Source organism: Microcaecilia unicolor, chromosome 6 (assembly GCF_901765095.1).
Source record: "Microcaecilia unicolor chromosome 6, aMicUni1.1, whole genome shotgun sequence".
Classification (NCBI taxonomy): domain Eukaryota; kingdom Metazoa; phylum Chordata; class Amphibia; order Gymnophiona; family Siphonopidae; genus Microcaecilia; species Microcaecilia unicolor.
The window spans coordinates 87,918,879-87,946,065 of NC_044036.1; the positions used below are offsets into that span (position 1 = coordinate 87,918,879).

The 27,187-nt window shown below is 40.3% G+C and overlaps 1 protein-coding gene across 1 annotated transcript in view; it reads left to right on the forward strand.

Annotated features, from left to right (window-relative positions):
* The window catches only part of PAPPA2 (pappalysin 2), a 440,672-nt gene that overhangs the window by 136,055 nt on the left and 277,430 nt on the right, over positions 1 to 27,187 (forward strand). Inside the window, 1 exon segment of the mRNA XM_030206931.1 lies at positions 16,891 to 17,036. Coding sequence (XP_030062791.1) covers positions 16,891 to 17,036 — 146 coding nt within the window.

Consider the following 27,187-nt stretch of genomic DNA (forward strand, 5'->3'; position numbering starts at 1 on the left):
GGGTTGCCCAAATCGGCATAATCAAAAGCCGAGTTTGGGCGCCCTCAACTGCTTTCCGTTGTGGGGACGACCAAAGTTCATGGGGGTATGTCAGCACCGTAGCAAAGGTGGGACTGGGGCATGACTAAGAGATGGGTGTCCTCGGCTGATAATGGAAAAAAGAAGGGCGTCCCTGACAAGCACTTGGCCGACTTTACTTGGTCCATTTTTCCTTGCAACCAAGCCTCAAAAAGGTGCCCGAACTGACTAGATGACCACTGGAGGGAATTGGGGATGACCTCCCCTTACTCCCCCAGTGGTCACAACCCCCTCCCACCCTAAAAGAAAACTTTAACATTTTTTTTGCCAGCCTCAAATGTCATATCCAGCTCCATGACAGCAGTATGCAGGTCCCTGGAGCAGTTTTAGTGGGTACTGCAGTGCACTTCAGGCAGGCGGACCCAGGCCCACCCCCTTTACCTGTTACATTTGTGGTGGTAAATGTGAGCCCTTGAAAACCCACCAGAAACCCACTGTACCCACATGCAGGTGCCCCCCTTCACTCCTTAGGGTTATGGTAGTGGTGTACAGTTGTGGGGAGTGGGTTTTTGGGGGGCTCTGGGGTTTGGGGGGCTCAGCACAGAAGTAAGGGAGCTATGCACCTGGGAGCAATTTCTGAAGTCCACTGCAGTGCCCTCTAGGGTACCCAGTTGGTGTCCTGGCATGTCCTGGGGACCAGTGCACTATGAATGCTGGCTCCTCCCACGACCAAATGGCTTGGATTTGGTCGTTTCTGAGATGGGCATCCTCGGTTTTCATTATTGCCGAAAACCAGAGACGACCATCTCTAAGGACGACCTAAATGTTGAGATTTGGGCGTCCTTGACTGTATTATCGAAAGGAAAGGTGGACGCCCATCTTGTTTCGAAAATACAGGTTTCCCCGCCCCTTCACGGAGCCGTCCTGCGAGGACGGTCCCAGGAAAACCTGGGCACCCCGTTTGATTATGCCCCTCTTGGTGTAACACTGTGTATTTTCTTGCTGTATTTGTGCATCTGCCTTTTGTTTTCCCTTGTTTTCTGATCTAATTGTTTGAAGAGGGGTTTTTCCCCTTTTCTTCTGCAAATTTTGTTACTTTCTTCCCTATATGTAATGAAAGACTCTCACTCAATCCTCCAATTCGTTGGAATGCTTGTCCTAGTTTGATGATGGAGCTGGATTCTAGATATTTGCTTTTCATACTTCAATATTTTTTGTATTTAGTTCTGTTGGTGCTGTTAAGTAGCTCTGTATGTATAATCTATTTCTATGAGGCCTATTCCTCTTTTGGGTCAAGGAATGTATAGCCTCAGGATAAACTGGTTCTTATAATTTACCTCGTGGTTATGAAGGAGTTTCCTTGTTTGTACATCCAGTTTAAATGTCTAAAAGCACTTTACAAAAAAGGATAGTTGAGGGGTGGTCCAGGTTTGGAGATGGTGCAGTCCTGAAATTATGCAGGCGCTGCTGTTATTCAGGTAGGACCGCATAAATAGTAGTTCTTACTTTGTACAGTTAGCTATGTGGGTACAGCACTGAATATCAGCCATAGCTGTATAACTCTGTGGCTAGCATTGATGGTGTCTAGACATGTCCCGACATTGAATATCTGGGTCTCACTCTGCCAACGATGGTCAGCATTAAAAAAAAAAAACTCTCACCACTACCAGCTGAATATTGATGTCAGTGCTGATAAATTATTTACACTTTATAGAATCATTTAAATAATAATAAGTGAAGTGGTGTGGTATTAAGTTAGTGCAATAAAAAAGGTATCATCTTACTTTCTTTGCTTTATTTCTATTTATTATAAATAATAATAATAAGGAATATTCATTTCATACACTATGACCATCATTCTACCACAGTTTAATTTCAGTTTGTAGATCCAAGGAAAAAACAATTTTAAGTGCCTGTATATCAATGCTAGAAGCCTAAAAAATAAGATGGAAGAGTTAGAGTATATAGCACTAAATGATGAGGAGGACAATCAATGGGACATTGTGTTAACAGAGTAAACGTTGTATTGCAATGATAGAGAGGATCAAATTGGAGGGGGGGGGGGGTTGCGCTATATGTTAAAAAGAGAATTGAGTCAAATAAAATAAACATTCCACATGAAACAGCAGCGTGGAATCATTATGGATAGAAATTACATGTGTGAAGGGAAAAAGTATTGTAATGGGTCTGTACTACCATCCGCCGGGCCAGAATGAACAGACAGATGAAGAACTGTTTACAGAGATTAGGAAAGCTGGCAAATTGAGCAACAGTATAATAATGGGTGATTTCAATTACCCTAGTATTGACTAGATAAGTGTTATATCAAGGAGTGCCAGGCAGATAAAATTTCTAGTTGTAATAAACGACTGCTTCTTGGAGCAACTGGTCCAGGAACTGACAAGAGGGGGAGCATTTTTGGATCTGGTCCTTGGTGACGTGGAGGGCATAGCATGAGAGTTGGTGATGTTGGGTCCCCTGGGAAACGGTGATCATAACATGATCAAGTTTGAGCTACTCTGTGGGATGAATCCGCAAAGGAAATCTACTGTAGCTGCATTTAATTTTCAAAAGGGCGACTATAATAAATTGAGGAAAATGGTTAAAAAGAATCTAAAAGGAATGGCTGCTAAGGAAAGGACATTAAATCAGGTGTGGATGTTATTCAAAAATACCATCTTACTTATTATTCAAAAATACTCAGTCTGCAGCACCTCATTACCTCTCTACCCTCATCTCCCCTTATGTTCCCGCCCGAAACCTCCGCGCACAGGACAAATCCCTCCTCTCAACACCCTTCTCCACCACTGCCAATTCCAGGCTCCGCCCATTCTGCCTCGCATCACCTTACGCATGGAATAAACTTCCTGAACCCCTACGCCAAGCCCCCTCCCTACCCATCTTCAAATCATTGCTCAAAGCCCACCTCTTCAATATTGCTTTCGGCACCTAACCTTTATACCTTTCATGTAATCGAGAATGCCCCAAATTGACTACCCCTACTTGACTGACTCTACATTTGTCCATTAGATTATAAGCTCTTTGAGCAGGGATTGTCCTTCTGTGTTAAAATTGTACAGCGCTGCGTAACCCTGGTAGCGCTTTAGAAATGTTAAGTAGTAGTAGTAGTAGTGTCTTGGAAGCCCAGACCAGATCCATTCCACATATTTGCAAAGGTGGAAAGAAGAGAAAAAAAAACAACCAGCATGGTTAAAAGGTAAAGCAAAAGAGACTATTACAGTCAAAAGATTGTCCTTCAAAGAATGGGAAAAGGACCCAAATGAAAAAAATAAGAAGCAACATAAGCACTGGCAAGTCAGATGCAAAGCATTAATAAAGAAGGCTAAAAGATAATATGAAAAGAAACTTGCCACAGAGGCTAAAACTCACAGTAACAACTTTTCAGGTACATCAGAAGCAGAAAGCCACAAGGGAATCCATGGGACTGTTAGATCATGAAGGAGCAAAAGTGACACTCAGGAAGGACAAGCCACAGCAGAGAAACTGAATGAATTCTTTGCTTTGGTCTTTATGGAAGAAGATGTAAGAGATCTGCCTATACCAGAAGTGGTTTTCAAGGGTGATGCGAAGAAACTGAAAGAAATCTTAGTGAACCTGGAAGATATACTGAGCCTAATTGACAAATTAAAGAGTAGTAAATCACCTGGACTGGATGGCATACATCCAAGTGTACTCAAAGAACTCAAGCATGAAATTGCTGATCTGCTGTTAGTAATATGTAACCTGTTGTTAAAATCATCTGTAGTACCTGAAGATTGGAGGTTGGCCAACGTGACGCCGATTATTTAAAAGGGCTCCAAGGGTGACTGGAAAACTACAGACTGATAAGCCTGATGTCAATGCTGGGCAAAATAGTGGAAACTATTATAAAGAATACAATTATGGAATACATAGACAAACATGGTTTGACTAAATGTTGAGATTTGACCGGTCCCAACCGTATTATCGAAACGAAAGATGCCCGGAGATGGGCGGCCCCGTTCGATTATGCCCCTCTATGGCATCACAGATCCTTCTGGCAGTCTCATGGTACTACCACTAGGGATCAGCCTTCCATATAAGGTTTCCATTCCATTCCACTGGATCACCAGGGCTCATCTCTGGGTACGTCCCAGGGATGGAGTGCAGAGGGGAAGTGGGAATGTTGGGGAGAAAGTTAGGTTGTGAAAGGGGCTAGGTGTGGGCTATATATTTCCCACTATATTTGTTCATTTGCTACTTACTTCTTTGCTAATCCAGTTCTCTGAAGAGTTTCTTTGTCTCTTCTTTTGCAAATTCTGTTGCTTTCTTCCCTACATGTAATGCTTCAGGTCATTGGAATGCTTGTCCAAGTCTGATGATGGAACTGGATTCTAGGTATTTATTTTCATACTTCAACACTTTTTGTGTATTGAATTCTGTTGGTGCTGTTAAGTAGATCTGTATGTATAATCAATTTCTGTGAGGCCTGTTCCTCCTTTGGCTCAAGGAATGTACAGTCTCAGCATAAACTTGTTCTTATAAATTACCTCATGGAGAAATTTTCTTATTCATATATCCAGTTTTTTCAAAATCATTTGAGCTCAGTCTACAGTTCAATAGATTATATCTTATTCCATGCTGTTAATGCAATTCTTAGTATCTAACCTCTTGCAATATTCTTTGCTGACATTTTCTTCTGAGGGCCAATTCTATAAATTGGTGCCTCAGTTTAGGCATCCCAATGTTGTACACTTATAGTATTATATAAACTACCTTCCTCCCTGATATTCAGAGGGCCCCTTTTACCAAGCTGTGGCAAAAGGAGTAAGGCGCTGGCATCGGCGCGTGTTTTACATGTGTGCCAAGGCCTCCTTTTCCACAGCTGGTAAAAGGGAAGTCTTGCCTTCCTGAAGGAAATGGCCATGTGGCAAGTAAAGCACTTGCCACATGGCCATTTCAAGTGGGAGCCCTTACTGCCACGGTAAGGGCTCCTGCGTTAACCCAGTGGTAACCGGGCAGCCGGTGTAAATAGTGGAAATACTTTTACAGAAAATAGGAGGAAATATTTTTTCACTCAAAGCATAGTTAAGCTCTAGAACTCACTGCTGTAGGATGTGGTAACAGTGGTTAGTGTATCTGGGTTTAAAAAAGTTTTGGCCACTGTTGGAAGCAGGGTACTGAGCTAGATGGACCATTGATCTGATCCAGTATGAAAAAAAAATTTGCAAAGCTCCACATTAGGAGTCACCAACAGGAAAAAGATCTAGGTGTCATCATTGATGATACATTGAAACCCACTACTCAGTGTGCAGTGGTAGCTGAGAAAGCAAATAGAATGTTAGGAATTATTAGGAAGGGAATTGAAAACAAACATGAGTCATGGAGTGGCCTAGTGGTTAGGGTGGTGGACTTTGGTCCTGAGGAACTGAGTTTGATTCCCACTCCAGGCACAGGCAGCTCCTTGTGACTCTGGGCAAGTCACTTAACCCTTCATTACCCCAGGTACAAATAAGTATATATTGAGCCTGCTATAAGTGGGAAAGCACAGGGTATAAATGTAACAAAAAAAATGTTATAATGCTTTTGTATCACTTCATGTTGTGACTGCATTTTGAATACTGTGTGTCGTTCTGATCACCACATCTGAAAAAAAGATAAAGCTGAATTAGAAAACGTACAGATAAAGGGGATGGGATGACTTCCCTATCAGGAAAGGCTAAAGTGGCTAGGGCTCTTCAGCTTGGAGAATAGACATCTGAGGGGAGATATGATAGAGGTCTATAAAATGCTGAGTGTAGTGCAATGGGTAGAGGTGAATCTCTTGTTTACTCTTTCTAAAAATACTAAGATTAGGGGACACACAATGAAGCTACTAAGTAGTAAATTTAAAACAAACCAGAGAACATATTTTTTCTCTCAATGTGTAATTATACTCTGTAATTAATTGCCAGAGAATGTGATAAAAGCAGTTTGCTTAGGAAAGTTTAAAAAAGGTTTGGAGAATTTCCTAAAAGAAAAGTCCATAAGCCATTATTAAGATGGACTTGGGAAAATCCACTGTTCATTTCTTTGATAAGAAGCAGAAAATCTGTTTTATTCTTCTGGGATCTTGCCAGGTACTTGTGACTTGGACTGACCACTGTTGGAAACAACATATTGGACTTGATTGACCTTTGGATTGTCTCAGTATGGCAACGCTTATGTTCTTACCTTTTTAGTAGTTTTTAACACTTGTATATTTGAAGATATTGGTATGCTACAGTTGTAGATCCACTCATATCATTCCTCCTTCTCCTGCTGTTAAACTAGTTTAATTATGAACCACACGTATGATAAGTAGTGTTTTCTTTGTCTCTCTGTTTTAGTTGTAATTTTCCAGTTCCTAAGATACATATGCCTTTTCCTTTTTCTAATCATTCACATTCATACCACACTGAGGATTTTGCAGTATAATTCACATTGGCCATCTTTTAATAAGGCGCGCTCACGTTTTTAGCATGCACTAAAATTGTGGGCGCGTTAAACGTTAGAGACTCCAATGCATTCCTATGGGCATCTCTAATGTTTAGCGTGTCCACAATTTTAGCTTGTGCTAAAAACATGAGCACGTCTTAGTAAAAGACCCTCTTTCAGAGTGTATAAATGATATGTTCATTTTAGCCCATGGTGCTTTATTTTTGTTTTACGATGTTCATATTCTGGCTCATTTTCGAAAGAAAAGGGCATCAAAAAAGCGACAGAAAAGGCACATGGGTGTATCCATGAAAGAAGGTCGCCCAAATGCAATAATCAAAACCGGGCCGTAAGGGCGTCCTCAACGCGAGGACGCCCATCTATGGTCATCCCCACAGGGGGCATGTTATGGGCGGTGTTACGTGATGTACACCCCCAGCATATAACGGCTTGCGAAATGGTTTTGCACGGGTTGGAACATAAGCATTCTTAATTAGAACTGAAATAAAAACGACCAGAGTAAGGAGGAAGTCGTCTTTAGACCCATAATTGATTTTGTGCAGTTGGAGAGTGGCGAGAGCATAGTTAAATTATATATAAGCGTTATTGGAGCTTTGAGGTTTCTTTTAATAAAACTTGAGCTTTAAGTGGACTACATATGTCCTCATAAATAGCAAACTTCTTATTAGTATAAGATAGATAACAAAGGGCCCTGTTGACTAAGCCATGCTGTAGACACGCTAGCATTTTTAGCGTGTGTTAAAAATTAGCACACGCTAAAAATGATAATGCAGCTTAGTAAACAGGGCCCAAAGTTTGTTTCTCATTTGGTATTGATGTATGAGAGGACCTTTTACTAAGCCATGTAGGTGCCTGCGCGCACCCAACGTGCATCAATTTTGAGCTACCACCAGGCTACCACGTGGCCGTTGTGGTAATTTCATTTTTGATGTGTCTGCTACACGCGCCAGAAAATATTTTCATTTTTTGGTGTGTAGGCGGTAATAGGCATTTTACGCGCGTAGACCATTACCTCCTGGTTACTGTGTGAGACCTTACCGCTAGGTTGATGGCTGGCAGTAAGGTCTCAGACCCAAAATGGATGCATGGCAAATTTTTATTTTGCCACACGACCATTTTCAGCAAAAATTTTAAAAAGGCATTTTTTACAAGTGTGCTGAAAAATGATTCTGCGCACGCCAAAACACATGTTTACAGTATTGAAGCCATTTTCAGTGCACCTTATTAAAAGGGCCCCTGAATTTGTGCAATCTGAGTTCCATATCTCTTCAGATAGGTGCCTTCATGGGAGCAATTTGTGAAGTCCACTGCAGTGCCCCCTAGGGTGCCCAGTTGGTGTCAAGGCATGTGAGAGGGACCAGTGCACTATGAATGCTGGCTCCTCCCATGACCAAATGGCTTGTATTTGGTCATTTTTCAGATGGGCATCCTTGGTTTCCATTATCGGTGAAAACCGAGGTCATCTATCTCTAAGGTCGACCATCTCAACGTTTAGTTCGACCATCTCTAAGGTCGACCTAAATGTGGAGATTTGGGCGTCCCCGACCGTATTATCAAAATGAAAGATGGACGCCCATCTTGTTTCGATAATACGGGATGCCCCGCCCCTTCGTGGGGACATCCTCGGAGATGTGCGCCCTTAGAGATAGGCGTCCCCGTTCGATAATGCCCCTCCACGTTACCATATATATTTGTTTTTCATTGCTTTTTGCATATGTTTATAGATATATATATATATTATTTCTTGTCTTTGTATTTATAGACTTGTTGACTCCTGAGACAGGTGCTTTTGTGCCCAAACACAGGTCTGTGTTATGTCTTACTGATAAAAAAGTTTATTACCCTCAAGTTGGACAATGATTGGTCCTTCCCTACTCTCCTTTTGGCTTTGAAATACTTCATAGGGGATCTGTTTCTTCTTTGGGGAGTGGAGGAGTAGCCTAGTGGTTAGTGTAGTGGGCTTTGATCTTGGGGAACTGAGTTCAGTTCCCACTACAGCTCCTTGTGATTCTGGGCAAGTTACCTAACCCTCCATTGCCCCTGGTACAAAATAAGTACCTGAATATATGTAAACCACTTTGAATGTAGTCACAAAAACCTCAGAAAGGTAGTACATAAAGTCCCATTTCACTTCCCTTCCCTTTGTTGCTCTGTCAGGAAAGACAGAACCATGACTAATTCATACTTATATTCTGTCTTCTAAATATAGGCTATAACACAGCTAATAATTCATGTGAGGCCAAAGCATTCCTTAATTTGTCTTATTGTTTGTGGCAATCCATTGCCTAATATTAAAAAAGAAAAAGAGTTTATATGTAAAAAAAAAAAATCTCTTTGGGGAATCAGCCAGTCACACTTCTTGATTAATTAGACGTTCATGAATGGCGGGTGTTTGGGGTAATAGTTCTTTGACTTTGAAACCTCATCTTTGTATTTTATTTTCATTATTTATTTTACAGTGTTTCACAATGTTCTGAAATGCTTCAGAAATAGTAACAAGGGAGACAACTTTATATAGGTCACCCATGTTTTTAAATGGATGTCCAAGTCAAGATTTCCAAACGTGGATTTCTTACTATTTACAGTATGACAATGCAGACCCCAATATATCTCAAAAGCTTCAACCTCTAGGAGATTCTCCTCTGCCCTTCCCAAGGAGAATCTCCCCATAAGAAATCTTCCCCCTTGTGGTTAACAGAAAACTGCTCCATTCAATAATCTCACTCCTCACCAGGCTTTCAAAATAAGGTATCTGCTGGCCCTATTACCTGAGGAAAGTTTCAGGATTATCAAGGTCAGGAGCGTTGCCCAATCCCTCCTTTCACTCCTCCCCTGCTAGAGCAGAAATCCAAAATAGTGATGGCAGAGACCAGATTTTACTTTCTCCCTCATGTGACTCCTTTGACTTGACCCTTCCCCCAATGGTCTCTACACTTTTTCTCCATTCCATTCACCCATGTACTCTTCTACCTGGTTCCATGCACTGTAAAGTTGCCAGTACTTGTCAGCCAGGAACTGCAATTGACAGAAGCTAGAGGAGACATGATGGAGCAATTGACTAGTAGAGGTCTACATGTGGCAGTTTCCAGTCCTCTCGACCTGAAGGAAGTGTAGCTAGTGCCTTTGATTTAGAAAACATTTTGTTTATTTACTTTCAGTGAATGTAGCACTTCTCCCTCCCTCCCTCAGCAACCCACCCTCCCCATAATTGCTACATTTTTCCCTCTGCTGCGTCCCACCCCTTTCAGGCAGCTTTCTCTTTATGCATGGACAGACGCAAGAGAGGGAAGGATTTGGGCATGGGATTGCTGCTGCTGCTGCTCACAAAAGTTTATTTTCTCTTGGTAGCCAAAAGCCAGATGATTTGAAGGATGGCGTTATGCCTGTATATAGTGTAAAGCACCCCAGCAAAGACTCTAGAACCCTATGGGTAAGCTTTCTGCCAAAACACTTTTGTTGAGTTTGTTGTCTTTGGGTGTATTTGATTGGCTCAGCGCTGAGATCTGCTTTTGCAAAAAAAAAGTGATTACTTAGCAATTTATATCTTTTTATTTATGAGGACTCATTTCTGAATTTTTCTGAGTGTTATTGTTTTCTATGAACATTTACATGCAATTTTACTTGTTTACATGTGTCGGTTGGTTTAATTTATAGAAGTGGAATGACAAATGATTAAGAATCCTGGTAAGGTCTGGACTTACAATAACTGAGGCTATAAGAGGTCCTATAGCCCTTTCTGATAAATTTCTGATGTCTTTCTCACCTATATTAATATTTAATACTAAAAAATATAGATGTGTTACCACATTTTAACTTACCCTATTTTTTGACTATATTTAAATTGAGCAGGTTTTGTATCTCCTTTTTTGTTTTTGTATCTTCTTGGTATCCAGAAGGAAAAAAGTGGAGTAATGAAACTCCTCACAGCTGATGTTCTAATCAGAGTTTATTCAGAAATCTTCTAAAAACATGGGACACGACACGACACGATTCGTGTTTCGGCCCAGTCGGCCTGCATCAGGGGTCTACAAATTGTAAAATTACACAGACAATAAGAAATAAATATTAATGCATGGTGTATTAATAACATATAAATAAATCAACAAAAATCAGTAGAAATAAATTTTTTTTTAAAAGATAGAGTAGTAAAAAGAGACATACCTAGGAAATAATAAACCAACATATATTTCCAAGTCTAGTCATCCACTGATTAAAAAACCTGTGATCAAAGTTAAAACAGATACATAGCATAAATGTATATAGGACAAACATATTTGTATATAAAAAAAGGTAAATATACAAGAAAGGTATCCGCCATCTTTCATCAAAATACACGTCATTGTGCAACATGGTCAAATATCATGCCAATAAATTACCATTAATTTTGGATGCTATATTTTTAAAAATTATCTCTAAAGACAGAGATAATGTTATTGCACAATGTGTAAGCTCTGAAAACCAAAAGTTATCAGGATCGCTGTTTTCAACAAGCAACTTTCTCTGCCACCTAAAGGTGAATCACTTTTACACTTTTGAAAAGCGTAAAAGTATAAATTAAAAATGAGTTGGTAGCTTGGTACTGTGGTACTGATTTCTTTGATTTGTGAATCATTCTTGTAGACAATTGATCCAAAACTTGTGGACATATATGATGTGCACAGGAGAAATAAAAAGAAAGGCAAAGCCTACGACTACTGCATCGAATCAATGATGCCCGCTTCAAAGAAGCTGAAAGTCCACACGCAGTTAACAACTATGTCTTCAAAAGCAGTGGCACAATATCAGATTGCTAAAGAGGATCCACGTCCGAACTCAATAGATCCCATGGGGCAGCAAACAGAGATAAAAGAAGTGGAAAAAGTAAACCAGGCTTATCCAAAGAACTGGGACCAAACAAATAATTAATAATAAAATCAACACAGTTTATTAATGTTTCCTTAGAAATGACTCGACACAACGCATCAGTGTTTATTCCAGTGCCTTACGGTTTGACACAACGGTCTTTTATAAGACCAACTTTATGTTGCTATTTCAAGCCTTCTGTTTTTCAACCTAAATGTAAAATTAGACCATCAGCCTTTCCTTAAGACATAAGACTCCTGATGCAGGCCGCCAGGGCGAAACACAACATTGTGTTGAGTCATTTCTAAGGAAACATTAATAAACTGTGTTGATTTTATTATTAATTATTTGTTTGGTCCCAGTTCTTTGGATAAGCCTGGTTTACTTTTCCCACTTCTTTTATCTCACAATATCAGATTGATCAGTTGATATTGCAATATGTAGTAGAATGCATGAGTTCACTTAGCAGTGTTGAGAAAAGTCATTTGTAGACTTAATAGGCTTAGCTCCTCACAGAACTGTCATGAGTGGAAAGACACTGTTGGGGTGTATTGGGCCATATTCTATATATGGCACCTAAAAAAGCAGTGCTGATTTAAATTTAGACAGCGATTATAGAATATGCTTAGTTGATATTTTAGCACCTAAATCTACATGTATCCTTTTAAACCAATGAAAACATAGCGTAAATCTCTGCACGTAGATTTAGGCACACTGGGCCATATTCTATAACTAGGTGCTAAATTTTGGAGTGCCCATAGAATGCCCATTTCCCCACCCATAACCACATCCCTTTTTGCCTGCATGTTTTAGAAGTTTGGCACGCATCATTACAGAATACGCTTAGCGAGTTGTGCACCCAAATTCTAATCAGTGCCAATTAGTGCTCATTATTGCTTGTTAAGCGCTGTTATCAGCACTCAGCTTGCTAAGCTTGTTAAATTATGCACATTATTATAGTATCCGTGCCGATTTGAGCGCTGATCTACCATATTCTGTAACACATTGCTTAGCACAAATTCTTGGAATGCCCATGCCCCACCCATGCCCCTCTTATGGCCACATCTCTTTTCAGATCCACACGTAAAAATTTATGAGTGCATCTTTATAGAATACCAACTACAAAGATGTGTGTGTGAATTCTAATTATTGCCAATTAGTTCCAATAATTGATTTATAGTGCATAATTATTGGTGCTAATTGGCTCATTGTTCAATGAAATTATGCAAGCAAATTGGACATGTACCCAAATTTGCACACATGATTTTGAGTGCCATATATAGAATTTGGGGGATTTGTTTTGTTACATTTGTACCCCACACTTTCCCACTTATGGCAGGCTCAATGCGGCTTACATGGGGCAATGGAAGGTTAAGTGACTTGCCCACAAGTCACAAGGAGCTGCCTGTGCCTGAAGTGGGAATTTGTATATGTGGGAATTTGTATATGTATGTTATAGAATACTAGCACATATGCACAGAAAGCCTTGCATACAGCAGTATTCTCTATAAGATATGTGCACAACTGCCTTAGCACATAAATCCAAGGAAGGGGTGTACAGCATGGACAGTGGGGTCTCCCACTTAAGTGCTCAACTTACAGAATAGACCTGGTATAAGCGGTCATGCCTAAATGTATACACTTTAGTATTCTACAACAAAATCTGTGTGCATAGATGCTTTTGTAAAATATACGCTCGTGGTGATGCATCTGGGCACCCAGAGGTGCTCAGTTATAGAATTGCCCCCTCTATCCCCCTAATTCTACAAAAAGTGCTAAAAATGTGCCCAATTTGTGCATGCATTTTAGTTAACAAGCTAATTAATGCCAATAACTGGCTTTTTAACAAGCAATTATTGATGCTAATTAAATTCAATTAATAGGTGCGCACGTAGATTTAGGCATGAGTCCGAAAAGGAGGGTGCGGAAACAGGAGGACCATGGGTGGATCAGGGCAGATTTTGGGCGTGATTTTTAGTTACATGTTTTATTATAGAATAAAAGGGACTCTGCTCTTAAATATAGGTGTGGGCAATTGCACCACGTTTTCATTGGTGCAAATGGCTGCACCCAAATGTCGGCGCGATCCCTGGGCTTAAGTGATATTCTATAAATCGCACCTAACTATAGACACAGTTTATAGAATACTGCTATGTGCTTTTGTTTTGGCACCATTTATAAAATTCCCCCATTCGGGCATAAGTTGGAAAGACAAAGAAAGAAAGTGCAAATCATGTAGGCTTCTAAAAATGTAAAACAGGGCCAAGCAGTTTGTTATTTAATATTGCCTTGAAATTTGTTAGACATTAATCTTAGGGGGCACATGACAAGTATATAAACACATTGGTATATACTTCTTTGATAAATCTTGCTAAACTTTCTAACAAGAAGAGTTGTGTTCTAGCAGTGCTCTCCTTCCTTGAAGTTTAGACAGTTTGCTGCTCTGGTGTCCTTTTACTAAGCCCCGGTAGCGTTTTTAGCTCGCTATAGAAATCAGCTGGCGGTAAATGTTGAGATGCCTATAGGACTGTAATGGGCATCTTGACGTTTACCGCCAGCTGATTTCTGCTGAAAGTTAAAAACGATACCGCAACTTAGTAAAGAACCCCCTTTATTTCTTTTTGATAATTATTGGTGGAACCTGAAGTTTGTGTTTCATTATGCATGGTGTTTATCTTTGTTCCTGTAAAGTTAAACCAGCTTCGGTTCACTTAGGGCCAAATTCTATAAATGGCCTTTAAAAATTGGCACTGAAAAGCCACGTGCTTAGCATGATTCTAAAAACTATGCCTAAAGTTAGGCATAGTTTATAGAATACTAGGAAAAAATGCCCGATTCTGAGGGCAATGAAACGGGCGCTAGCAAGGGGCCCCCTCCCTCCGTCCCTCCGAGCTACTTGCCTTGTTAGTTCGCTGTGGCGTTTCGGTTTCGGGCCTCGAGTGTCATAGCTCCGCCCTCGACGTCATGACGTTTTGACGCGAGGGCGGTGCAGACACTCCAGGGCACACCGGATATCTCGGGCGCCTCAACTTCCGTGGAGGCTTCAGAACGTTGAGGTTGCCTTTTATATAGAGAGATCCTTATGTGTCATTCTTGTGACTAAAATTTAGGTGCATCAATTTAGGTCACCTAAAACCAGGCGTAAATACAGATCGGGTGTATTCCATAATAGTGCGCATAGGTTTTTGAAATGCCCACAGCCCACACATTCCACGTCCATGGCCACACCCCATTTTCAGGTGCATACATTTGAATTTACATGCACCACATTATAGAATATGCCTAGAACATTGTGCACGTAAATTCTAATTAAAGTCAATTAGCGCCACTAATTCATTAAGTACAAATTGTTGGCAATGATTGGCTTGTTAATCAATTAAGAGGTGCACGCAATTTGGCCATACAACCAAATTATTGCACACAACTTAAGACACCGTTTATAGAATTTGGAGGCTAGGGATTCATTGAAAAATACAGGTCAACCACTTCAAACTTTAGCAATCAGAATAGAGAAGGAGAAAAAGGATACACCACACATTTGACTATCTCAAATGACTTTTGGTGCAGACCACACATTTGACTATCTCAAATGACTTTTGGTGCAGACCCTGTACAACATCTACTCTGTCTATGTCCTCCTAGAGTTAAAGCCTTCAGAATGGTACACAGTAATCCAAATTAGGTCTCACCACTGACTTGTTCAACAACATAATCACTTTTTCTGGTTGCTAGATATAGCTCATCCTGTGCACCCTAGTATGCCTCCAGCTCTAGCTATTGTCTTGTCACATTGATTTACTACTTTGAAATGTTCCAGATCCTTTTTCCTTCTTTATGGACATCAATATCTTACTAGAATTGTGTAGCATTCCCCCAGTTTTTTGTAATACAAACACATACCCCTGGATTCTCTAAAGGTATGGCACATTTAGGCATGGATCCCAGATATGTATGCAAACTAATTAGTTAATGAGCCATTAACAATCAATTATTGATGTTTATTAGCACTATCTAGGACTTATGCATAGACTGCCTAAGCACTATTCTATAACAATGTACACCTAAATGGTCTCACCCGCAACTTAAGAGGGGCAGGGGAGGGATATAGATGGTTCCTGGGTATTCCCCAAATTTAGGAGCAGTGTTATAGAATAGAGTCATTTGCGCATCCAACTGCAATTGGCTGAACCCCAGCATTTACACCAGGTTTCAGGACGTATAAGTCCTCACATCCAAACTTGGGTGTGGGAATCAGCACTAAGTACTATTCTATAAAGATTGCTTAGCGCGGATATTTCTGGCGCCTAACTTTGGGTGCCATTTATAGCATTCCCCTATAATGCATCAATTTATTTTAAGTAGTATTGAAATTTGGCTGGCAAAGAGTCTTTAAGGGCTCCTCTTACAAAGCCTCTCTAGTGATTAGTGGCATGCCAAATGCGATTAAGTCCATTCAATTCCTATGGGCTTTGTTGCATTCGGCGTGTGGTAATCACTACTGTGGCTTTGTAAAAGGAACCCTTGGTTTGTTGAAAATTATAATCTTCATTGCAAAAAGACAAACTTTCCTCCTAAACCTTCAATGAGGGCCATGTATGATACTGAACAGAACTGGCCCCAGGACTAACCTTCTGAGACATTCCACATCACTGTTCTTTCCTTGGCATGAACTATTTACCATCATGCTCTGTCATCTACCTCTCAGCTACTCAGCTTTATAATCAGCCAATCCCAGATAAGGCAGATAGAGGTCCGTTTACTAAGCTGCGTTATGTGCTAATCTATATTATGTGCCTAATGCAGATTAAATGGCCTAACATGGGATGTGCTAAAGCTTTCTAAACTAATTTTGCCATCTGTGCGGTAATTATTAAAAAAAATAGGGGGAGGGGCATATCATGGGCGGAGAATTGGCATTGTTTATTGTTTATTATAAAAACTCTTATAGTCCGCATATCTCATAAATCCAATGTGGATAACAAAATTTACATACAAAATGAAATGAGCAATACTGCAAATAGTATGGGAAACCAAAGAAAATGAAACATTTGGGGCTCCCAGTCCAGGCTGAATGAGATAATATTCTCTAAAGGAATAGTTTCTTCTTGCTTCTTTGAACTCTCAGTTTCATAGGAAGTGACCATTTGCAGCAACCTGGCATTTGTCCATATTGTAACCCTCTCCCATCTAGTACCATTATCACAGGGACAGTTCTCTAGGTGGGATATCTAGACCCTTTGAAATCTATCATGTGTTCTTTTAGTCACCCAGCAGGGGTCACTGCTTGGAAACAACTGGGATTCTCACTCCAAGGAATTAAAAACATTGTTTAGTGACTTCAGCCCCAGTTGACCCTTGGAACAGAAGCTAGGCTCCAAAACAGAATCCTTGTCTTCTAAATGCTAATGAACAGTACTGCTGCCAAACCATCAGACCTGTCTGGTCATGTGTGTATTGACCAGTACTCTGTAATATAATTTCTATGTACATATCTGAATCATTTCTATTTCAGTCTAATACAGACTAATGTGTGGTGTATCCTTTTTCTCTTTCTCTATTCTTGTACCCTGGTAGGACCTATATGAGTGTAAAAGAACTGAAAGAGGCTCTTCAGCTGAACAGCACTCATTTCCTGAACGTTTACTTCGCCAATTCTGTACGGGAGGAACTGGCTGGTGCTGCCACCTGGCCTTGGGATAAAGAGGCCATAAGCCACCTGGGTAAGAGTTTCTGCAGATTATCTGTTCTATTTTTCTCTTACTTTCTTTGCCTCTTTTTCACTGATACAAATACATTTCTGTTTGTCTCTCCCATAGTGTTTCCTTCTTGTTCTGCTTTGACATGTGTGTTTTTCCATATTGCAGTAATAATCAGTAATAATCAGCGATGGCCAAGTGTCTTGTCCTGACTTGTGGACACACGGAGGTCAAAGCTCCTAGTTTTAAAATGGTACCATGTTCAACACTATAATTTCTGCTTAGACTTTTGGGCTTCCTTCTTTTTCATATTTTCCTTGAACAGTCCGCTATGTTTTTCCTGACAGCTAGTTTTCTGCAACCTTTTAAACTAAAATCTGCGCAAATTGGATGTGACTGAGGGCAAACCTCCAGGAAATTGACTATGTCAGTTCCCGGAAACCACTTCTGTGGTTGGGCAACTCACTGACAGACGATAGTTATCAAATCCCCCTTTTCTTAAGCACTCGGTGCACAGCTCCCTCCCTTCTCTTTACACTTCCTTTCCTAATGCCCAGCCCCAGTGCTGTTCACCCTAGATAACATATCATGACTATCATTCCAGAATGAGTTTTTCCTGGCATGGCATTACAATGTGCACCATAATTTGAAAGCTATTTTTACTTTTTAATACCTTTTGACAGCTGCTGTGCATTACCACCCAGTGACTTTCCACCCATTTGTGAAATATGGTAACTTTAAGATCTTAGAAAAACTAGGCAAATCAGCATGATTGGCTAATGGGGATCACATGATGATGCTACATGCAGACATACTACTAGATGTACATAACACTATGCAGATGCACATAAGAAAAGTTGCTGCTAGGTGGTGCTTACAATTTAATAAAGACAGATAAGACAAATATTTATTGTAGAAAATACTGTGTAGTTAAAATTAACAATACTATGATCAAAAAAGAGTTGTCTTTTTAAATAAATTAGATGTAATAGGCACTTCTATTCTTGCAAATTTCCCCATCCTAAGTAATTCTAGAGTTGACTGGCCTGCTTGCTCTCTTTATGGATTAATGCTTAATTACCAAGCTAGGAAAACATTGAAAAGATCTTTGGCCCTTTAGTGATGACCAGACTACATTTTTTTCCCCAGTGATCTGGACCATTACAGTTCTTCAAGTGCATAAATATATCACAGTCTGTTTCTTATTGTTTAGCTTTCATCACCTCTTTTAGATGTAATATATATCATATAATATCTTTAAAAAGTTATTGAATTTCTCAGGAAGTTGAAGGCTATCATCCCAGATTCAGACCGCATGATTTGATCCAAGATAAGCAGAAAATAGCTCTGAACACATGGATTCTTGTTAATGACATTGCTTGATTAGTTCAATTTATTTTATTAGAAATGTATACAAGTAAACATACAAAGAAAACAAACAAAAAGAAAACACCACCAAACGTGCAACAGAGAGTCATGCTTGATTAAATCTTTCACAAACTCTCCACTTAATCCAACCCTCAAAAACAGGCAATGTGGAGGGTCATTTTTGATATGGCATCTACGTCTGATTTGGGACATTTTGTGAAAAATGTCCAAAATGGAGAGACAAATACATTGATTTTCGAACCAGAAAAATATCTATATTTTTGTTTCAAAAATAGTAATTTTCTAGATGTTTTGGTGCTCAGTTCTTCTTTCTTTAGGTACCATTAAAAAAAAAAAAGTCCTAGATATCTGGGGGCCAGCAACAGTAACTTTAGTAGACTGGCCAAACAGACATCCTAACAGTGGGGCTGCCTAGGGGGCACTGTAGTACACTTCACATAGAAGGTCCCAGGTACAATAGAGAAATGGGCAGATTCACATGGAACACTGGTCTCTGCAGCATCTGGGATATCTGAGACAGAAAGCTCTGTTGCAACTCTAACAATTTCTGCAAATTTCTGTTTTGTGCAGCTACTACTGCTGCTCATAATGAACTGTTGTTGCTGCTGCTGTTATTGTTGGTGTTGCTACATGCACTGCTGCTGCTGATTCTGGCCCTCCACTATGACCTTGAGTAGCTTCTCCAAGATTAAATTGTAACACTCCCTCAACTAGTGCGCTCTGTCACTGAAGTATTCAAAGATACGAGCAAAACCCCTGCCCGTTTGGCTTTTACTACACTTCTTCTATTCCTTTTCTAGGGCAAGGCTAATACCTTTAGCTCAATTACTAGTGCTGTAATGAGGCCCCACGCCCTGAAGCTTAGTGGAGTTTGCCTTCTTTAAACTGCAAAGCGCAGATCTCACTGCCAGAAAAATACGTAGCAGCATGATCGAGGGTTTGGTGCGAAGCATTAACAGACATAAAACACTTTCCATCAATATTCTGCCTGTGGTGGTCAGTGTTTTTCTAAATGCTGACCACCACAGGCAGAATTAGCTGTGGATATTTGATGCCAAGCCATGTCCAGGGGCAACAGCAGTGAATATCCAGGGCTAATTCATACTGAGCTGGCCACTGAAGCTTATGCAGGTCCTGGCTCATATTGAGCCAGGGCTCACATAAGACAGTTTTGCAGGCCCTGCTGAGTATCAGCCAGGACCGGCATAATGGGAAAGAGGTGTCTCAGCCTTTCAGATCCCCTCCCTCCCTCCCTCCTTCCAACCAACCAACCCAGTCCTAATTCCTCTTCCTTCCCCACGAGGCAAATGCTAGGCCCAGCCCAAGCCCCCTCCATCCCTCTAGGGCCCACCTTAAAGCTCCATAGTGTCTAGGGGGAAACGGACAGGGGAAATGTTCATTCACACCTACCTGTGGTGGATCTGGCCTCAAAATGGCAACTGTGATCCCTAGCGGCAGTCTGGTGATACTCTTATTGTAATATAACTTCTTATTTACTGCAATACCTGTTTTGTCTTTATTCCAAGAGAATCAGTTTTGAGGCTTAAAACTTGCCCCATCTGTCTCCAATTATATACTGTGAGAAAAGAATGGACCCAACTTAAGAAAATTTCCCTGTACTAAAAGGAGCATCCCCCAAGATTCAATTCAATATTTAATTTATTTATTTAGATTTTGTTCACACCTTTTTCAATAGTAGCTCAAGTTGAGTTATATTCTTGTACATTGGGTATGAATTCACTGGGTGAATCTCTTCATAAAGGCGGTTATTAAATCCAATATGAAGCCTATCCACCCCACTCCCACAAAGAATCAAACAATACAAAAATAAATGGATTACTGTGGATTCTGACAGGCTAAGACCCACTCTCCCAAAAGTTACTCTTGATTAAGCCTCCTCTGCCCTGGAAAATGAAAATGCCCCAGGAATAACATTTGAAGTGAGTTCAGTAAAAATAAGTGACACCCTATTTAAAAATGTGGCCTAGTGGTTAGAGTGGTGGACTTTGGTCCTGAGGAACTGAGTTCGAGTCCCACTTCAGGCACAGGCAGCTCCTTGTGACTCTGGGCAAGTCACTTAACCCTCCATTGCCCCATGTAAGCCGCATTGAGCCTGCCATGAGTGGGAAAGCACGGGGTACAAATATAACAAACAAAAAAAAATGTCAAAAGTGCTCAAAATAAAAACAAAAAGCTAGTACATGAATCAACTTAGAATCACAGTTCAAGAGACAGAAAAAGGTTACTGCCTCCTAAGACTTTCAACTAGTAGGATCACAAATCTAATTGTTAGTGACATCAGAGAAAAGAATAAGGAGTATAAAACCAATGTTGTGATTCATCTGGGAACAAATTACCTACCTAGATGTAGCATCTGTGTAGTACAAAGAGACTTCTAAATTTTGGGGAGAGAATTAACCCCTTAGGGGTAGATATTCAAAGATTTAAATTGCTTGTGCGGGGCTGTTCAGGGATATTTGGCAACACTTAACCAGACAGTGACGCTTAATGTCCCCTCTAACCATCCACAGTGAAACCATCTAATTCAGTGGTTCTCAAATCTGGTCCTGGAGGCACCCCAGCCAGTCTGGTTTTCAGGATACCCACAATGAATATTTATGAGAGAAATTTGCATGCATTACCTCCAGTGCATGCAGATCTATCTCATGAATAGTCATTGTTAATACCAATCGTCAGGGGTAAATCTACAATAATTAGCCCAATAGTATTTAATATTTAGTGACTAATATACTAATCTTAACTTTTATATTGTTTAACCAATAGTCAAAATCTCAAATACTTTGTTCAATTATTCAATTTATATTTTTCTCTATCATTTGACATACTAATACAAAAAATACAAAGCATACAAAAAACACAAACACAAAATCAAATGATGTCCAACATTGCCTCTGTCCCATTGCGGATGTCATCTAAAAGTCTTGATCACAAGTAAGTTTGTAGATTATATTCCAAACTTGTCTGTATCCAACATGAAATGTTCCACGGTTAATAGTTGTGATAATTATTCATTCCAAGCATCATGTATGCAGAAATCATAAAGAATATACTTAAGATTTCACTTGTAGCTGATCAATTTCCAAACACTCTGCATCTGGCAATGAAATGTTCAACATCCAATTTCAAATGATTATCTCAATGTTGCACATCATCTGAGCAGAAATTTCAAGCATTCCAACAGACGAATTTCCAAAATATCTCTGGTCCCAACAACTTTTAGATGGTATCCGCAAGGGGACAGAGGCAATGTTGGACATCATTTGTTTTTGATTTTGTGTTTTTTGTATGCTTTGTATTTTTTGTATTAGTATGTCAAATGATAGAGAAAAATATAAATTGAATAATTGAACAAAGTATTTGAGATTTTGACTATTGGTTAAACAATATAAAAGTTAAGATTAGTATATTAGTCACTAAATATGGATGAATAATCATTGTGGATATGCTGAAAACCTGACTGGCAGGTTTAGGAACCACTGATCTAATTTATGGGCATCCGGGGGCAGAGGTAGGGTGGAATGGAAGCTTAGCTTCTCAAATTTAATGCTAGGAAAACCAACATTGTTTGGTTTAGTTCAAATCTGAATAATATTCCGCACTGTGTTCCAATTGGTGCCGGGGCTTCTCTAGTCGTAGGAAAATCTTCCAGAGATCTGGGTATGTTGTTAGACTCCACATTGAGTAGGCATTCCCAGATTAATAGTTTGATCAAGGAAAACTGTCTTTAAACCTAAACAACTTCATTTAGTTTGCGCATGTCCCCCCAGGAATTATTATGCAGTGATTGTCCAATTGTTGATTCTTTTGCAACTGGACTGTTTTAATTAACTATATATAGGTATTTTATTGACATTATTGAGCACAATTCAGTTGATACAGAATACAGCTGCCCGATTGATATTTAGGAAGATAAAATATGACCATGGGGCTCATTTTCAAAACAGAAAAACGTCTAAAAAGTAGCATAAAGCAGCATTTGGATGTTTTTCTCACAAAAACATCCAAATCAGTATTTTTGAAACCTATTTTTAGACATTTTTATATGAAGTCCGTCAGAAGTGTGTCCAAATCTCAAGGGTGTGTGTCAGGGGCGTGTTCAGGCCAGGACTTGGGCATTCTTAAGACTTAAGACATTTTTCAGCCATAATGGAACAAAACAAAAAACATCCAGGGCTAAAACTTAGACATTTTGAGCTAGACCTGTTTTTGTAACGAATAAGGCACAAAAAAGTGTCCTAAATACCTAGATGACTACTGGAGGGAATCAGGGATGACATCCCCTTATTCCCCCAGTGGTCACTAACCCCCTCCCACCCCCCAAAATTGTGATGAAAAATATTACTTGCCAGCCTCTATGCCAACCTCAGATGTTATACTCAGGTGCATTAGGATAGCATGCAGGTCCATGGAATAGTCTAGTGGTGGGTGCAGTGCACTGCAGACAGGTGGACCCAGGCTCCTACCTCCCCCTGCATTTTACACTTGTGGAGGAAACTGTGAGCCCTCTAAAACTCACCAGAAATCCACTGTACCCACATATAGGTGCCCCCTTCACCCATAAGGGCTATGGTAGTGGTGTACAGTTGTGGGGAGTGGGTTTTTTGGGGGGGGTTGGGGGGGCTCAGCAAACCTGGGAGCTTTTTCTGAAGTCCACTGCAGTGCCCCCTAGGGTGCCCGGTTGGTGTCCTGGCATGTGAGGGGGACCAGTGCACTACGAATGCTGGCTCCTCCCACGACCAAAGGATTTGGATTTGGTCGTTTCTGAGATGGGCGTCCTCAGTTTCCATTATCACCGAAAATCAGGGATGACCATCTCTAAGGTCGACCTAAATGTGGAGATTTGGGCGTCCCCAACCATATTATTGAAACAAAAGATGGCCACCCATCCCCTGACAAGGCAAGGCCCTCTTCCCAGCCTCCCTAGGTCTATACCCATTCCTGACTCCCCCCCCCCCCCCCCACTCAGGGTAGGGACCTGCATACCTAAAAGTTCATGGTAGTCCAGTAGGGGTGAAGGGGGAAGGAGCAACCCCCGCTCGCTCCTGCCCTTCACGGCAGCCTCACAGTACTACCGATTTTACCCTAGCATCTTCTCAGGGAATAAATGTTTTCATGATCAGCACAGTTTCTCTGATACATTATTTATGAGAGAAAACACTACTTACAAAATATCATTCCTTATGCAACTTGTAATTAAAGATACCTGTCTCTCCCTCACACCTTTGGTACCTCCCATACTTGTGACATTTTATTTGAAGATATTTTTGGGATGCGCAAGAACTACTTTGTATTAATGTACAATATGTTATTCTCTTTTTTTTTTAATCATTTATTTATAATTTTTTCATTTTACAAGGATCACTTGCAAAACAGTAAAACAGAGATGATTGTATATTAAAACAATATTAGAAGAAAACAATCTCAACAAGATAAATGGATTTTATACAATCTTTCTCTTTCTTAGACCACAAAATAAATAGGGAGAGTGAAACAAGACAAGGAGATCAATTTAAACAACAGCAAACAAAGAAAACGAGGTATTAACCCAATTATCCCCAGTTATTATTTATCTAAATCATTATTCCACATTGATCATCTGGTTGGTTTCTTCAAGACCATAACGGTGCATAGTCCATCAATTTCATTGGAAACATACTTATTGTCCAATATTAGTGAAAGTAATACACCTGATTTCATTTTTTTTCCCTTTTAAAACCAGAAATTGTTTAACAATACAAACCCTTGAATCTCCAATCCAATTCCCGCTGATTAAAGTAATCCCAGTTTCACAGGCTTCACTCCTTTTGAATTAATATATTAAGAGGAATCATTTCATAGGAAAAAAAAACATTAGGAGTCATACCCGGAACGCTGGGAAAACAACAATCTCGATATTAATCATCTGTAACAATATTCATTTTGTTCAAATTTTTCTGGTCTTTTATCATTTTCAAATCTTAACCGTTTCCTACTTCAGTAGAACTACATTTGCTGTATATTCTCAAAGGATTCGATTAGATTATCCATGTGGCTCATTAACAAGACTATATCTGAAGCAAAGTCATTCTCTACCACCGTCAGGTCCTGGAGCACCCTCCAGATTACATTCAATGCAACCTCCACGGGAGCCAAAAACTCCAAGCTGATAACTCTTAAGGGTTTAGGAGTAGCACCGCCGACACGGGTTCAGCTGTAAACGACTTCCGTTTCAGCATACACCCCTGACTCACTCCTCCACTCCTTTGGGCATGGTGGTTAAATGATTTTTGAGCGATGAAGTTGTTTCCAGGTCCAAGAGCATCGACGCTCCTTCGTCGGCGCTAATCAAAGGACTCATCAACCCAGTCATCTATGGGCAGCTCGTCACACAGCGATCCCACACTTGCTGCACAGGGGACAAAACGCTGGTCATCGGCGGCTGACCCCCCATTGTCCCCTTCCTCTGTTAAGGCAACTGCAATGCAGAGAGGAAATTTCAAGTGAACAGAAACTGAACTTCAGAGGACAGCTGGGCCGTTGAGTGTAGGAGTTTCAGGTCACCATCATTCCCCTCTCCCTAATTTGGGACACTCTTTGTCTGGTTTCTCCTCAGAGGCCTGTCTGATATGGGTAACCCTTCAGCATAGCCCTCTGAGTCATTGAAACACGGAAGCCCCTCCACCACTTACAAGGTGGTGTCCCTTCGGAGGGGTAATGTACAATATGTTAGCATGCGTCTGGCATTGATTGATATTCTTTTGACTTCCTCTAGCTCTATTTTATTATTGATTATTTTTTTTTCTGGTTTCTTTTTACGTTTCTTTTACGTTTTTCTCCTGGGAAGTTATATATTTCTACCAGCTTCTTGCCTGACAGAAAGATAACTGCCAATTTCCTCAGACATAGTCAGGATGAGGTCAGCAAGCTGTATTATTATAAATATTACTGCTAGTATTATCTCTTATGCTCTGTATTGATAATGTGTAAGTTATGAAGATTATTTCATGTCAGAAAACTATTCAGAGGGAGGGGAGAGATCCTCTTTTATTTTCTTGCTTGTGCAAAGGAGCAAGACTGTTTCACAATGACAAAATGACATGTGGAAACACATAGGTCAGAGGTACTAAAGTATTGATAATAAAGAAAATAAAATATGCATGCGGACACTGTCCCACCAGAAAAATTTCTCTCTCCCAAATAGCCTGAGTGAGGAAAGAGCGAACCCTGAATTTCTTTGTTTCTACGACTCTCACAGTCCTCTAATGGTTTACATACTATCATCTTCATTTTTATCTATCTTCTGAGAACCCTCTTTCTGACACCCTCAGGGGCCCTTTTATTAAGCCATGTAAATGTCTACGCACGCCCAACGGATGCTAAAATGGAGTTACCGCCTGGCTACCACGTGGCTCTTGTGGTAATTTTATTTTTGGTGCGCATCCGAAAAATAATTTGGGTGCCCTTTTACAAAAGTGTGCTGAAAAATGGCCTGTGGTAGTGTAGACGCATGTTTTGGGCATGCGCAGAATCATTTTCCAGCGCATCTGTAAAAAAATGCCTTTTTAAAATTTTTGCTAAAAATGGACATGTGGCAAAATGAAAATTGCTGCGCGTCCATTTTTGGTCTGAGACCTTACCACCAGCCATTGACCTAGCGGTAAAGTCTCACACGGTAACTGGGTGGTAATGACCTATGCGTGTCAAATGCCACTTGGTGCGTGTCCAATAAGCACATCCGAAAATAAAAATTATTTTTCAGATGCGTGTATCGGACGCACACCAAAAATGGTAACTTCATTTTGGCAAGCGTTGGGTGCACATAGACCCTTACACGGCTTAGTGAAGGGGGCCCTCTATTTTTGGATGTGTGTATTGAACGCGCGCAGGTCATTACCACCCAGATACCGCGTGAGACTTTACCGCTAGGTCAATGGCTAGCGATAATGTTTCAGAACCAAAATGGACACACGGCAGTTTTCATTTTGCCACACATCCATTTTCGGCAAAATTTTTTAAAAAAGGTATTCTTTACAGATGCACTGAAAAATGATTCTGCGTGTACCCAAAACATGCATCTACACTACCGCAGGTCATTCTTCAGCATGCCTTTCTAAAAGGACTCCTCAGTCACCCATTCACATTTACAAACCTGCACAGAACTTTCTTTCTCTCATGGCCATATACATCCCTTTTTCAAATACAGAATTTGAAAGCACAGCAGACACATATTATAGTGTATAAAAGCATTGGTTTCTAATTTATATTGCCTGTGACAGGCTCTTGCATTCCATGTCTATGCAGGTGGTTATGTGCCCCTTCATGGGTGGCTGCAGCTCTGCTTGCACTTGCCTTCCACAGCTGGTGCAGGTCATGAACACAACACCCTCCTCCCCCTACAGTTGGCAGTGACCATGCATATGATTTCTCCATTGCTGGAATTGGCACCTTTTCCCATCTGTTATCTCCTGTGCCAGTTTCCCTCATCTCACAGGGGTTTATTCCTCCTTGCATGAGAGGGGGAGACCATCTCCTGATGCAAGAAACTTGGCATGTGAGTTTAAATTCAACCAAACCAGAAAGTCTAAATATTAAGCACACATTCTCTGTACGCTGCAAAGACCTTTTTAATAAATATTATTTATAGAGGCTTTAAGAAACAAAAAGATAGAAAAAAAAGAAAGATAGGAGGGGAGACAAGCACAGACTAGAAACAGAGACTTGACAGCTAACATACCAAAGGCCTTACTCAAGAAAGAGCGTTTTCTTATTCAGTGCCTACTGTAAAA